This window comes from Oncorhynchus clarkii, unplaced genomic scaffold, assembly GCF_045791955.1.
Source record: "Oncorhynchus clarkii lewisi isolate Uvic-CL-2024 unplaced genomic scaffold, UVic_Ocla_1.0 unplaced_contig_8351_pilon_pilon, whole genome shotgun sequence".
NCBI classification, from domain to species: domain Eukaryota; kingdom Metazoa; phylum Chordata; class Actinopteri; order Salmoniformes; family Salmonidae; genus Oncorhynchus; species Oncorhynchus clarkii.
The window spans coordinates 405,001-420,121 of record NW_027257935.1 but is presented as its reverse complement, the minus strand read 5'-3'; the positions used below and the strand labels follow the sequence as shown (position 1 = coordinate 420,121).

At 45.8% G+C, this 15,121-nt stretch overlaps 1 protein-coding gene across 1 annotated transcript in view; it reads right to left on the bottom strand.

Annotated features, from left to right (window-relative positions):
- Positions 1-1,570: 1,570 nt before the first annotated feature.
- LOC139393722 (thyrotropin-releasing hormone-degrading ectoenzyme-like) overlaps positions 1,571-15,121 on the bottom strand; it is a gene marked incomplete at its 3' end in the record, with an annotated part of 185,552 nt that continues 172,001 nt past the window's right edge. Inside the window, exon 4 of the mRNA XM_071142074.1 lies at positions 1,571-1,725. Within this exon, the coding sequence (XP_070998175.1) occupies positions 1,571-1,725 (155 nt within the window). The remainder of the gene's footprint in view (positions 1,726-15,121) is intronic.

Below are 15,121 nucleotides of genomic sequence, written 5' to 3'. Positions count from 1 at the left end.
ACACACATCAATCAGATGGACGGTTAAGCAACAGGGCTAACAGTACCCAATGCAGTGTTCACCTGTACCCTTTGGATACAATTACATTAAATTCATTTATCAAAAGTTCCAGCACAGCCGTTTTTATCTCAATATCAAATAATTTATGGGTAACAATTAATTACCTTACTGTGATTGTTTTCAATAAAAATAGCTTCTTAGCAAAGAGCAATTTCTCAAGCAAGAAATGAGCTAATACTGTCTGGGAGTGGTCTGAGTTGGGGAGGGGAAAAACTGAAAACGAGCTGTTATTGGCGGAGAGGTTTGGGACACTCTTTCTCATTGGTCTAAATAGGGTGGCAATCTTAGTGAGTGGACTATTGTGATTCAAATAAGTCTAATTGAAAATGAATGAATGGGTGTATTTGGAAAGAAAACATCACCTGTCTGAACTACAGGGGTGGTGCTTGTAATTTATCATCACAACGACTACTGACTGTTAGAACGCACACAGAGGGTTTAATGTGTTACGGTCTGCATCTCACTAATGGTATATTTATGCAGAAACATTTCCATTACCTATAATGACTGTGCCAGATGTGAGTCTCTGATCTCTGTCAAGCCTTCATTAACCTGTGGATACGGCAGCAGTCCTCTTTGTTACTGATATACATAAAAACCCTTCTGATCTCTATCAGCCTTTCTCCTCTGCTAGACAAACTAATGGACTGTGTGGGTGTGTATTTGTGTGTGTGTGTGTGTGTGTGTGTGTGTGTGTGTGTGTGTGTGTGTTTGTATGTGTGTGTGTGTTTTCTATGTGTGTGTGTGTGTGTGTTTTGTATGTGTGTGTGTTTTGTATGTGTGTGTGTGTGTTTGTGAGAGACAGAGAGAGAAAGAGTCTTTGATGTAAACCCAGAGTATCATTCAGGCACCTGTCTGAGAGGACCCAGGGACAACAGAGTAGAACACAAACACTCAGCCCTCATCCTATTGTCATCAAGGAGCCTGGTATAACTGAAGCCCTACTCTGCTGTGGTGACGAAGAGCCAGGAGTGTTTTACCACGTGACCTGATCAGAAAAACATCCCCGCAGTTACAGGGTATAATTAAGACCCCATGGTTTCAAGTAAGGGCCCTAAAGATGGCATGAGTTTAGTCAGTAGTGTTTTGTACCTGATGGTACGAAAAGTGTAGTGTATAGAATTACCTAGCGTAGCATAGCATTACATAGCCTAGTGTATTGTATAGTAATGTAGCCTAGTGTAGCATAGCCTAGCCTAGCATAGCATAGTATCTTATACCTGATTGCTGATCTCATGCACCACCACCATAATGAGCTCCATCTGGTAAGAGAAATGTAGCGTAGCCTAGCCTAGCATAACATAGTGTATTATACCTGATGGCAGATCTCATGAACCACCACCATGGTTAGCTCCATCTGGTAGGAGAAGTGTAGCATAGCCTAGCATAGCATAGCATAGTGAATTATACCTGATGGCAGATCTCATGAACCACCACCATGGTTAGCTCCATCTGGTAGGAGAAGTGTAGCATAGCCTAGCATAGGCTAGCCTAGCATAGTGTATTATACCTGATGGCAGATCTCATGAACCACCACCATGGTTAGCTCCATCTGGTAGGAGAAGGATGAGACCTCTGGGTCCAGTAGGATCTTCTGCTCTACAAACACACTCAGACCCCAGTTCTCCATGGCAGCGTAGGGGTGCTTGGGCACGGCCAGCAGGTCTGGTGAAAACACAGAGAGGTTAAAGGTTAGAGGTTAAAGGTTAGAGAGACGGGGAAAAAGACAAAACAAAACAACCTTGAATTCACGTCCACCTGTTGACACCATAGAAGTCAAAACAACCTTGAATTCACGTCCACCTGTTGACACCATAGAAGTCAAAACAACCTTGAATTCACGTCCACCTGTTGACACCATAGAAGTCAAAACAACCTTGAATTCACGTCCACCTGTTGACACCATAGAAGTCAAAACAACCTTGAATTCACGTCCACCTGTTGACACCATAGAAGTCAAAACAACCTTGAATTCACGTCCACCTGTTGACACCATAGAAGTCAAAACAACCTTGAATTCACGTCCACCTGTTGACACCATAGAAGTCAAAACAACCTTGAATTCACGTCCACCTGTTGACACCATAGAAGTCAAAACAACCTTGAATTCACGTCCACCTGTTGACACCATAGAAGTCAAAACAACCTTGAATTCACGTCCACCTGTTGACACCATAGAAGTCAAAACAACCTTGAATTCACGTCCACCTGTTGACACCATAGAAGTCAAAACAACCTTGAATTCACGTCCACCTGTTGACACCATAGAAGTCAAAACAACCTTGAATTCACGTCCACCTGTTGACACCATAGAAGTCAAAACAACCTTGAATTCACGTCCACCTGTTGACACCATAACAACCTTGAATTCACGTCCACCTGTTGACACCATAGAAGTCAAAACAACCTTGAATTCACGTCCACCTGTTGACACCATAGAAGTCAAAACAACCTTGAATTCACGTCCACCTGTTGACACCATAGAAGTCAAAACAACCTTGAATTCACGTCCACCTGTTGACACCATAGAAGTCAAAACAACCTTGAATTCACGTCCACCTGTTGACACCATAGAAGTCAAAACAACCTTGAATTCACGTCCACCTGTTGACACCATAGAAGTCAAAACAACCTTGAATTCACGTCCACCTGTTGACACCATAGAAGTCAAAACAACCTTGAATTCACGTCCACCTGTTGACACCATAGAAGTCAAAACAACCTTGAATTCACGTCCACCTGTTGACACCATAGAAGTCAAAACAACCTTGAATTCACGTCCACCTGTTGACACCATAGAAGTCAAAACAACCTTGAATTCACGTCCACCTGTTGACACCATAGAAGTCAAAACAACCTTGAATTCACGTCCACCTGTTGACACCATAGAAGTCAAAACAACCTTGAATTCACGTCCACCTGTTGACACCATAGAAGTCAAAACAACCTTGAATTCACGTCCACCTGTTGACACCATAGAAGTCAAAACAACTAAAAAGGACCAAGGCTCTCGTCATGCAATTAGTTTAAAATGCCTTTATGTAAGTTATGTAAGATCCCCGAGTAAGATCCCCGAGTGGCGCAGCGGTCTAAGGCACCGCATCTCCAGTGCTAGAGGCGTCACTACAGACCCTCGTTCAATTCCAGGCTGAATCACATCCGGCCGTGTTTGGGAGTCCCATAGGGCGGCTCACAATTGGCCCGGCGTCGTCTGGGTTTGGCCGGTGGTAGGGCCGTCATTGTAAATAAGAATTGGTTCTTAACCTAATCAATAGAACGCCAAGTTTGAAACTCGTGAGGTGTTTTAGTCAGCATGTCCTTCGTCAAGGGAGAAACCAAGATACAACGACCCAACGCTGTCTTCTACTAAAACAGGCCACGCTCCACTCAACCCTGGTTGAAGAGGGCGTGGGTTACAACATAGTTAGTCGTCATTGGACAACAGCTAGTAAACAATAATATACATTCAACAGTGAAATAGATATGTTTATGCATATTCATAAATTAATTAGAACAACTGGAATAGATAAAGTAGTACCAGCCTTGAATAGTTTGTCTTTTTAGTTTGGCAGACAGGTTGTGAAGAATTTGAATCACAAACTTACACGCACACGCACACGCAACCACACAACACACACACACACACACACACACACACACACACACACACACACACACACACACACACACACACACACACAGGTCAAAGGTGAGAGAGGAAGAGGACACAGCCGAAACAAGAGAGATTTACAGACACCAGGTTAAAGGACATTTCAAGGCAACCATTTTTTACGTGTTTTACATGGACCACATAGGCTTTTCTTTATAGGAGGAGAGTAAGAAACTTATCTTTATATATATATATATATATGTGTGTGTGCCTTGTCACTGGGAAAACACATATATTTCTCCCTCCCCGGGTTCTCTTGACTAAGAGTTCTCTGTGACAGACGCTGAGTGATGGAACACATTTCCACAGTCAGATAAAGAGAGTTCTCTGTGACAGCTGCTGAGTGATGGAACACATTTCCACAGTCAGATAGAGAGAGTTCTCTGTGACAGACGCTGAGTGATGGAACACATTTCCACAGTAAGATAAAGAGAGTGGTTGAGTTCTCTGTGACAGACGCTGAGTGATGGAACACATTTCCACAGTCAGATAAAGAGAGTTCTCTGTGACAGACGCTGAGTGATGGAACACATTTCCACAGTCAGATAAAGAGAGTTCTCTGTGACTGCCGCTGAGTGATGGAACACATTTCCACAGTCAGATAAAGAGAGTGCTCTGTGACAGACGTTGAGTGATGGAACACATTTCCACAGTCAGATAAAGAGAGTTCTCTGTGACAGCCGCTGAGTGATGGAACACATTTCCACAGTCAGATAAAGAGAGTTCTCTGTGACAGCTGCTGAGTGATGGAACACATTTCCACAGTCAGATAAAGAGAGTGGTTGAGTTCTCTGTGACAGCCGCTGAGTGATGGAACACATTTCCACAGTCAGATAAAGAGAGTTCTCTGTGACAGCTGCTGAGTGATGGAACACATTTCCACAGTCAGAAAGAGAGAGTTCTCTGTGACAGCCGCTGAGTGATGGAACACATTTCCACAGTAAGATAAAGAGAGTGGTTGAGTTCTCTGTGACAGCCGCTGAGTGATGGAACACATTTCCACAGTCAGATGAAGAGAGTTCTCTGTGACAGCCGCTGAGTGATGGAACACATTTCCACAGTCAGATAGAGAGTTCTCTGTGACAGCCGCTGAGTGATGGAACACATTTCCACAGTCAGATAAAGAGAGTGGTTGAGTTCTCTGTGACAGCCGCTGAGTGATGGAACACATTTCCACAGTCAGATAAAGAGAGTTCTCTGTGACAGCCGCTGAGTGATGGAACACATTTCCACAGTCAGATAGAGAGAGTTCTCTGTGACAGCCGCTGAGTGATGGAACACATTTCCTCAGTCAGATAGAGAGAGTTCTCTGTGACAGCCGCTGAGTGATGGAACACATTTCCACAGTCAGATAGAGAGTTCTCTGTGACAGCCGCTGAGTGATGGAACACATTTCCACAGTCAGATAGAGAGAGTTCTCTGTGACAGCCGCTGAGTGATGGAACACATTTCCACAGTCAGATAAAGAGAGTTCTCTGTGACTGCCGCTGAGTGATGGAACACATTTCCACAGTCAGATAAAGAGAGTGCTCTGTGACAGACGTTGAGTGATGGAACACATTTCCACAGTCAGATAAAGAGAGTTCTCTGTGACAGCCGCTGAGTGATGGAACACATTTCCACAGTCAGATAAAGAGAGTGCTCTGTGACAGACGTTGAGTGATGGAACACATTTCCACAGTCAGATAAAGAGAGTGCTCTGTGACAGACGTTGAGTGATGGAACACATTTCCACAGTCAGATAAAGAGAGTTCTCTGTGACAGCCGCTGAGTGATGGAACACATTTCCACAGTCAGATAAAGAGAGTTCTCTGTGACAGCTGCTGAGTGATGGAACACATTTCCACAGTCAGATAAAGAGAGTGGTTGAGTTCTCTGTGACAGCCGCTGAGTGATGGAACACATTTCCACAGTCAGATAAAGAGAGTTCTCTGTGACAGCTGCTGAGTGATGGAACACATTTCCACAGTCAGAAAGAGAGAGTTCTCTGTGACAGCCGCTGAGTGATGGAACACATTTCCACAGTAAGATAAAGAGAGTGGTTGAGTTCTCTGTGACAGCCGCTGAGTGATGGAACACATTTCCACAGTCAGATGAAGAGAGTTCTCTGTGACAGCCGCTGAGTGATGGAACACATTTCCACAGTCAGATAGAGAGTTCTCTGTGACAGCCGCTGAGTGATGGAACACATTTCCACAGTCAGATAGAGAGTTCTCTGTGACAGCCGCTGAGTGATGGAACACATTTCCACAGTCAGATAAAGAGAGTTCTCTGTGACAGCCGCTGAGTGATGGAACACATTTCCACAGTCAGATAGAGAGAGTTCTCTGTGACAGCCGCTGAGTGATGGAACACATTTCCACAGTCAGATAGAGAGAGTTCTCTGTGACAGCCGCTGAGTGATGGAACACATTTCCACAGTCAGATAGAGAGTTCTCTGTGACAGCCGCTGAGTGATGGAACACATTTCCACAGTCAGATAGACAGCCGCTGAGTGATGGAACACATTTCCACAGTCAGATAGTTCTCTGTGACAGCTGCTGAGTGATGGAACACATTTCCACAGTCAGATAGAGAGAGTTCTCTGTGACAGCCGCTGAGTGATGGAACACATTTCCACAGTCAGATAGAGAGAGTTCTCTGTGACAGCCGCTGAGTGATGGAACACATTTCCACAGTCAGATAAAGAGAGTTCTCTGTGACAGCCGCTGAGTGATGGAACACATTTCCACAGTCAGATAAAGAGAGTTCTCTGTGACAGCTGCTGAGTGATGGAACACATTTCCACAGTCAGATAAAGAGAGTGGTTGAGTTCTCTGTGACAGCCGCTGAGTGATGGAACACATTTCCACAGTCAGATAGAGAGAGTTCTCTGTGACAGCCGCTGAGTGATGGAACACATTTCCACAGTCAGATAGAGAGAGTTCTCTGTGACAGCCGCTGAGTGATGGAACACATTTCCACAGTCAGATAAAGAGAGTTCTCTGTGACAGCCGCTGAGTGATGGAACACATTTCCACAGTCAGATAAAGAGAGTTCTCTGTGACAGCTGCTGAGTGATGGAACACATTTCCACAGTCAGATAAAGAGAGTGGTTGAGTTCTCTGTGACAGCCGCTGAGTGATGGAACACATTTCCACAGTCAGATAAAGAGAGTTCTCTGTGACAGCTGCTGAGTGATGGAACACATTTCCACAGTCAGATAGAGAGAGTTCTCTGTGACAGCCGCTGAGTGATGGAACACATTTCCACAGTAAGATAAAGAGAGTGGTTGAGTTCTCTGTGACAGCCGCTGAGTGATGGAACACATTTCCACAGTCAGATGAAGAGAGTTCTCTGTGACAGCCGCTGAGTGATGGAACACATTTCCACAGTCAGATAGAGAGTTCTCTGTGACAGCCGCTGAGTGATGGAACACATTTCCACAGTCAGATAGAGAGAGTGGTTGAGTTCTCTGTGACAGACGTTGAGTGATGGAACACATTTCCACAGTCAGATAGAGAGAGTGGTTGAGTTCTCTGTGACAGACGTTGAGTGATGGAACACATTTCCACAGTCAGATAAAGAGAGTGGTTGAGTTCTCTGTGACAGCCGCTGAGTGATGGAACACATTTCCACAGTCAGATAAAGAGAGTTCTCTGTGACAGCCGCTGAGTGATGGAACACATTTCCACAGTCAGATAGAGAAAGTTCTCTGTGACAGCCGCTGAGTGATGGAACACATTTCCACAGTCAGATAGAGAGAGTTCTCTGTGACAGCCGCTGAGTGATGGAACACATTTCCACAGTCAGATAGAGAGTTCTCTGTGACAGCCGCTGAGTGATGGAACACATTTCCACAGTCAGATAGAGAGAGTTCTCTGTGACAGCCGCTGAGTGATGGAACACATTTCCACAGTCAGATAGAGAGAGTTCTCTGTGACAGCCGCTGAGTGATGGAACACATTTCCACAGTCAGATAGAGAGAGTTCTCTGTGACAGCCGCTGAGTGATGGAACACATTTCCACAGTCAGATAAAGAGAGTTCTCTGTGACAGCCGCTGAGTGATGGAACACATTTCCACAGTCAGATAAAGAGAGTTCTCTGTGACAGCTGCTGAGTGATGGAACACATTTCCACAGTCAGATAAAGAGAGTGGTTGAGTTCTCTGTGACAGCCGCTGAGTGATGGAACACATTTCCACAGTCAGATAGAGAGAGTTCTCTGTGACAGCCGCTGAGTGATGGAACACATTTCCACAGTCAGATAGAGAGAGTTCTCTGTGACAGCCGCTGAGTGATGGAACACATTTCCACAGTCAGATAAAGAGAGTTCTCTGTGACAGCCGCTGAGTGATGGAACACATTTCCACAGTCAGATAAAGAGAGTTCTCTGTGACAGCTGCTGAGTGATGGAACACATTTCCACAGTCAGATAAAGAGAGTGGTTGAGTTCTCTGTGACAGCCGCTGAGTGATGGAACACATTTCCACAGTCAGATAAAGAGAGTTCTCTGTGACAGCTGCTGAGTGATGGAACACATTTCCACAGTCAGATAGAGAGAGTTCTCTGTGACAGCCGCTGAGTGATGGAACACATTTCCACAGTAAGATAAAGAGAGTGGTTGAGTTCTCTGTGACAGCCGCTGAGTGATGGAACACATTTCCACAGTCAGATGAAGAGAGTTCTCTGTGACAGCCGCTGAGTGATGGAACACATTTCCACAGTCAGATAGAGAGTTCTCTGTGACAGCCGCTGAGTGATGGAACACATTTCCACAGTCAGATAGAGAGAGTGGTTGAGTTCTCTGTGACAGACGTTGAGTGATGGAACACATTTCCACAGTCAGATAGAGAGAGTGGTTGAGTTCTCTGTGACAGACGTTGAGTGATGGAACACATTTCCACAGTCAGATAAAGAGAGTGGTTGAGTTCTCTGTGACAGCCGCTGAGTGATGGAACACATTTCCACAGTCAGATAAAGAGAGTTCTCTGTGACAGCCGCTGAGTGATGGAACACATTTCCACAGTCAGATAGAGAGAGTTCTCTGTGACAGCCGCTGAGTGATGGAACACATTTCCACAGTCAGATAGAGAGAGTTCTCTGTGACAGCCGCTGAGTGATGGAACACATTTCCACAGTCAGATAGAGAGTTCTCTGTGACAGCCGCTGAGTGATGGAACACATTTCCCTGGTTTACACAGAGAGAGACAGAGACGTTCCCAACCCGGGACAGATGTCATTGTGTTTCCCTTTTAAAAACAGCCCTGGTTTACACAGAGAGAGACAGAGACGTTCCCAACCTGGGACAGATGTCATTGTGTTTCCCTTTTATAAACAACAGCCCTGGTTTACACAGAGAGAGACAGAGACGTTCCCAACCTGGGACAGATGTCATTGTGTTTCCCTTTTAAAAACAACAGCCCTGGTTTACACAGAGAGAGACAGAGACGTTCCCAACCCGGGACAGATGTCATTGTGTTTCCCTTTTAAAAACAACAGCCCTGGTTTACACAGAGAGAGACAGAGACGTTCCCAACCCGGGACAGATGTCATTGTGTTTCCCTTTTAAAAACAACAGCCCTGGTTTACACAGAGAGAGACAGAGACGTTCCCAACCCGGGACAGATGTCATTTTATTTCACTGAATCCATGCCGAATTCCCGGCTCTCTACTGTCAACACTGTTACTGTGCTTTCTATTGTGTTTTCAATAAACATCACCTGCAGAAGTAAAACATAATCTGCTCCTTTAAGACTAGCTTCCTTAATCTGGGAGACTGGCAGTATCATGACGTGTGATTGGCGCATTGACAATTTGGCCCAATGGCAGTGCCCGCAGGGGTCAGGTGTAGAAGAAACTAAATCTCTTATTTATAAAAACCAGGAAGCGGGAAGATTAGACACGTGTTTTTGTGGGCATAGTAGGAGGCCTGTAAATTCAGGCGCCTGTAAATTCTACACGCCTTATCACAGCCTTGGCAAAGTCAAGTGTTTTTGATCCACTCCTTATCTTAGTCAAAGACAACATGCGGTGCGGGTTTTAAAAAAAACAAGTTAGAGTAAGTACTGTGGCTGTCGCAGCCGCCTTAATACGATTACTGGGGTGTTTGGGGAAGAAACTAGATACACGCTATGTACAGCCATTTGCATATTCCTTTGAGGTAAATGACTGATCATTTCTGGATGTGAGGGGTTATCTATCGCTTGGCGTGTGCCAGAGAAATGTGACATGGATACATGTGCCCCTGTGCCTCACGCCTGTAGAGTATCGGGAGGCTGTGACAGGGGAGGGAAAACATCCCAGTGTTGGTTAGACATAGTTTAGGAAGCAGCAGGAAGGAGCTAGAGGATATCGTGAATAGACTTGATGAGAGAGAGAGAGAGAGAGAGAGAGAGAGAGAGAGAGGTATGAAGGAGAAAGAGAGAGAGAGAGAGAGAGAGAGAGAAGTATGAGGGAGAGAGGGAGGGAGAGAAGAAGAACAAGAGAAGGGGAGAAAGAGAGACGTTCTCATAACGACGGCTCTCATAACAACGGCTCTCATAACAACGGCTCTCATAACAACGGCTCTCATAACGTCTCTCATAATAACGGCTCTCATAACAACGTCTCTCACAACGACGATTCTCATAACGACGGTTCTCATAACGACGATTCTCATAACGACGATTCTCATAACGACGGTTCTCATAACAACGTCTCTCACAACGACGGTTCTCATAACAACGGTTCTCATAACGACGATTCTCATAACAACGTCTCTCACAACGACGATTCTCATAACAACGGTTCTCATAACGACGATTCTCATAACAACGTCTCTCACAACGACGGTTCTCATAACAACGGCTCTCACAACGACGGTTCTCACAACGACGGTTCTCATAACGACGGCTCTCACAACGACGGTTCTCATAACAACGTCTCTCACAACGACGGTTCTCATAACAACGTCTCTCACAACAACGGTTCTCATAACAACGTCTCTCACAACAACGGTTCTCATAACAACGTCTCTCACAACGACGGTTCTCACAACGATGGTTCTCACAACGATGGTTCTCACAACGACGGTTCTCCTAATGACGGTTCTCACAATGATGGATCTCACAACGATGGTTCTCACAACGACGGTTCTCACAACGACGGCTCTCATAACAACGGTTCTCATAACAACGGTTTTCATAACAACTGCTCTCATAACAACGGTTCTCATAACAACGTCTCTCATAACAACGGTTCCATTAACAACGGTTCTCATAACAACGGCTCTCATAACAACGTCTCTCATAACAACGGTTCTCATAACAACGGTTCTCATAACAACGGCTCTCATAACAACGGCTCTCATAACAACGGCTCTCAGAACGACGATTCTCACAACGACGGTTCTCACAACAACGGTTCTCACAACAACGGTTCTCATAACGACGGCTCTCACAACGACGGTTCTCATAACAACGTCTCTCACAACGACGGTTCTCACAACGACGGTTCTCATGGCTCCAGGACAACAAAAAACAAGATGAAGGTGGAAAAACAACAACAACCGCGTCGTTATAAAACAGGCATGACGATGACAAGCTAACCAGATGTTTCTATTGAATCAGCATTCTAGAATTAGACGTGAAGAGGAAACGATAATGGAACAGGCAGGCTCTAATTGGCCATTGTAATTGTGATTTATGACTAAAAGACTTGACGGCTACGGGGTAATTCCAGTTTTATGTTGGCTCTGCATGGGCTGCATGCGCTTCCAATGAGGCGGCTGATGTCAATGAACAGGGGCACACGCAGGTCGACACGCTGGATCCACACAGGTCGACACGCTGGATCCACACAGCTCGACACGCTGGATCCACACAGGTCGACACGCTGGATCCACACAGGGCGACACGCTGGATCCACACAGGGCGACACGCTGGGTCCACACAGGGAGACACGCTGGATCCACACAGGGCGACACGCTGGGTCCACACAGGGCATCATGCTGGGTCCACGCAGGGCGACACGCTGGGTCCACACAGGGCGACACGCTGGATCCACACAGGGCGACACGCTGGGTCCACACAGGGCGTCATGCTGGGTCCACACAGGGTGACATGCTGGGTCCACACAGGGCGACACGCTGGATCCACACAGGTTGACACGCTGGGTCCACACAGGTCGACACGCTGGATCCACACAGGTCGACACGCTGGATCCACACGGGGGCGACACGCTGGGTCCACGCAGGGCGACACGCTGGGTCCACGCAGGTCGACACGCTGGATCCACACAGGGCGACATGCTGGGTCCACGCAGGGCGACACGCTGGATCCACACAGGGCGACACGCTGGATCCACACAGGGCGACACGCTGGGTCCACGCAGGTCGACACGCTGGATCCACACAGGTCGACACGCTGGATCCACACAGGGCGACACGCTGGATCCACACAGGGCGACACGCTGGATCCACACAGGGCGACACGCTGGATCCACACAGGGCGACACCATTTTACCATTTTCACGAGAGGAAACGTTCATTAGCTGACTAAATAGAGGCATCCACTTTCTGACACGTAAAATGTGTGTGGTAATACGCTTTCAAGGAAGGAAACGTTCATTAGCTGATTACATGACGGTATGCATCTATCTGTCCAGACACCACAGCCCTTCTAACAGGATGCAGTAGGAACACTTCTAACAGGATGCTGTAGGAACACTTCTAACAGGATGCTGTAGGAACACTTCTAACAGGATACAGTAGGAACACTTCTAACAGGATGCTGTAGGAACACTTCTAACAGGATGCTGTAGGAACACTTCTAACAGGATGCTGTAGGAACACTTCTAACAGGATACAGTAGGAACACTTCTAACAGGATACAATAGGAACACTTCTAACAGGATGCTGTAGGAACACTTCTAACAGGATACAGTAGGAACACTTCTAACAGGATGCTGTAGGAACACTTTTAACAGGATGCTGTAGGAACACTTCTGACAGGATACAGTAGGAACACTTCTAACAGGATACAGTAGGAATATGCTACACTTCTAACAGGATACAGTAGGAACACTTCTAACAGGATACAGTAGGAACACTTCTAACAGGATACAGTAGGAACACTTCTAACAGGATACAGTAGGAACACTTCTTATAGGATACAGTAGGAACACTTCTAACAGGATACAGTAGGAATTTGTTACACTTCTAACAGGATACAGTAGGAACACTTCTAACAGGATACAGTAGGAACACTTCTAACAGGATACAGTAGGAAGAGTTCTTACATGATATTGTAGGAACACTTCTAACAGGATACAGTAGGAACACTTCTAACAGGATACAGTAGGAACACTTCTTACATTATACTGTAGGAACACTTCTAACAGGATACAGTAGGAACACTTCTAACAGGATACAGTAGGAAGAGTTCTTACATGATATTGTAGGAACACTTCTAACAGGATACAGTAGGAACACTTCTAACAGGATACAGTAGGAACACTTCTTACATGATACTGTAGGAACACTTCTAACAGGATACAGTAGGAACACTTCTAACAGGATACAGTAGGAACACTTCTAACAGGATACAGTAGGAACACTTCTTATAGGATACAGTAGGAACACTTCTAACAGGATACAGTAGGAACACTTCTTACAGGATACAGTAGGAACACTTCTAACGGGATACAGTAGGAACACTTCTAACAGGATACAGTAGGAACACTTCTAACAGGATACAGTAGGAACACTTCTAATAGGATACAGTAGGAACACTTCTAACAGGATACAGTAGGAACACTTCTAACAGGATACAGTAGGAACACTTCTAACAGGATACAGTAGGAACACTTCTAATAGGATACAGTAGGAACACTTCTAACAGGATACAGTAGGAACACTTCTAACAGGATACAGTAGGAACACTTCTAACAGGATACAGTAGGAACACTTCTAATAGGATACAGTAGGAACACTTCTAATAGGATACAGTAGGAACACTTCTAACGGGATACAGTAGGAACACTTCTAACAGGATACAGTAGGAACACTTCTAACAGGATACAGTAGGAACACTTCTAATAGGATACAGTAGGAACACTTCTAACAGGATACAGTAGGAACACTTCTAACAGGATACAGTAGGAACACTTCTAATAGGATACAGTAGGAACACTTCTAATAGGATACAGTAGGAACACTTCTAACAGGATACAGTAGGAACACTTCTAACAGGATACAGTAGGAACACTTCTAATAGGATACAGTAGGAATATGCTACAGGCACTGAGATGTGGACATCCCTGTTTGTCTATTATATCAAACTCCTTCTCACTCCTACTCACAGTCACACAAATGATTCACTGTCTATTATATCAAACTCCTTCTCACTCCTACACACAGTCACACAAATGATTCACTGTCTATTATATCAAACTCCGTCTCACTCCTACACACAGTCACACAAATGATTCACTTAGTCTTCATCAAGATGGCCTCTGAGAAGTCTTCGGAGGGAACAGAGTGGTGAAGGGGGAATGTGGTGGCTGGAGGCAGAGGAAAGGAGGAAGCAAAGGAGGAATGGGAGAGGAGAGGAGGTATGGGTTAGGAGAGAGGAGACAAGGGATGGGAGAAGAGGGATTTGAGAGGTGAGGAGGAATGGATGGGAGAGAAGAGATGGGATAGGAGGGATGAGAGAGGAGAGGAGGGATGAGAGAGGAGAGGAGGAATCAATGGGAGAGAAGGGATGAGACAGGAGAGGAGGAGTTTGGAGAGGAGGGATGAGAGAGGAGAGGAGGAGTTTGGAGAGGAGGGATGAGACAGGAGAGGAGGGATGAGAGAGGAGGGATGAGAGAGGAGAGGAGGAGTTTGGAGAGGAGGGATGAGACAGGAGAGGAGGAGTTTGGAGAGGAGGGATGAGAGAGGAGGGATGAGACAGGAGAGGAGGGATGAGAGAGGAGGGATGAGAGAGGAGAGGAGGAGTTTGGAGAGGAGGGATGAGAGAGGAGGGATGAGAGAGGAGAGGAGGGATGAGAGAGGAGGGGTGAGAGTTATGAAAAGAGGAAGAACTATGCAGACAACAGAAGGAAAGAGATGGAGTAAAGTTGTTGATTTTTAAACCACACAGCTTGTATCTTCAAATGGGGAAAGAGCCTCCCAAGTTACACGACAACAATTATTAAAAACACACTAACAGACAAGCATGTGTGCACAGGGACACACACACACACACACACAGATGCACCCCCCCCCCCCCCCCACACACACACACACACTCTCTCTCACACACACACACACACACACACACACACACACACACTCTCAAAGCAAGCAGCCAGGGTGAGGGAGCCTATAACAGTCTGGTTTAGACTGTGGATTTTGGAACCTTGCTGGTGTGTGTGTGTGTGTGTGTGTGT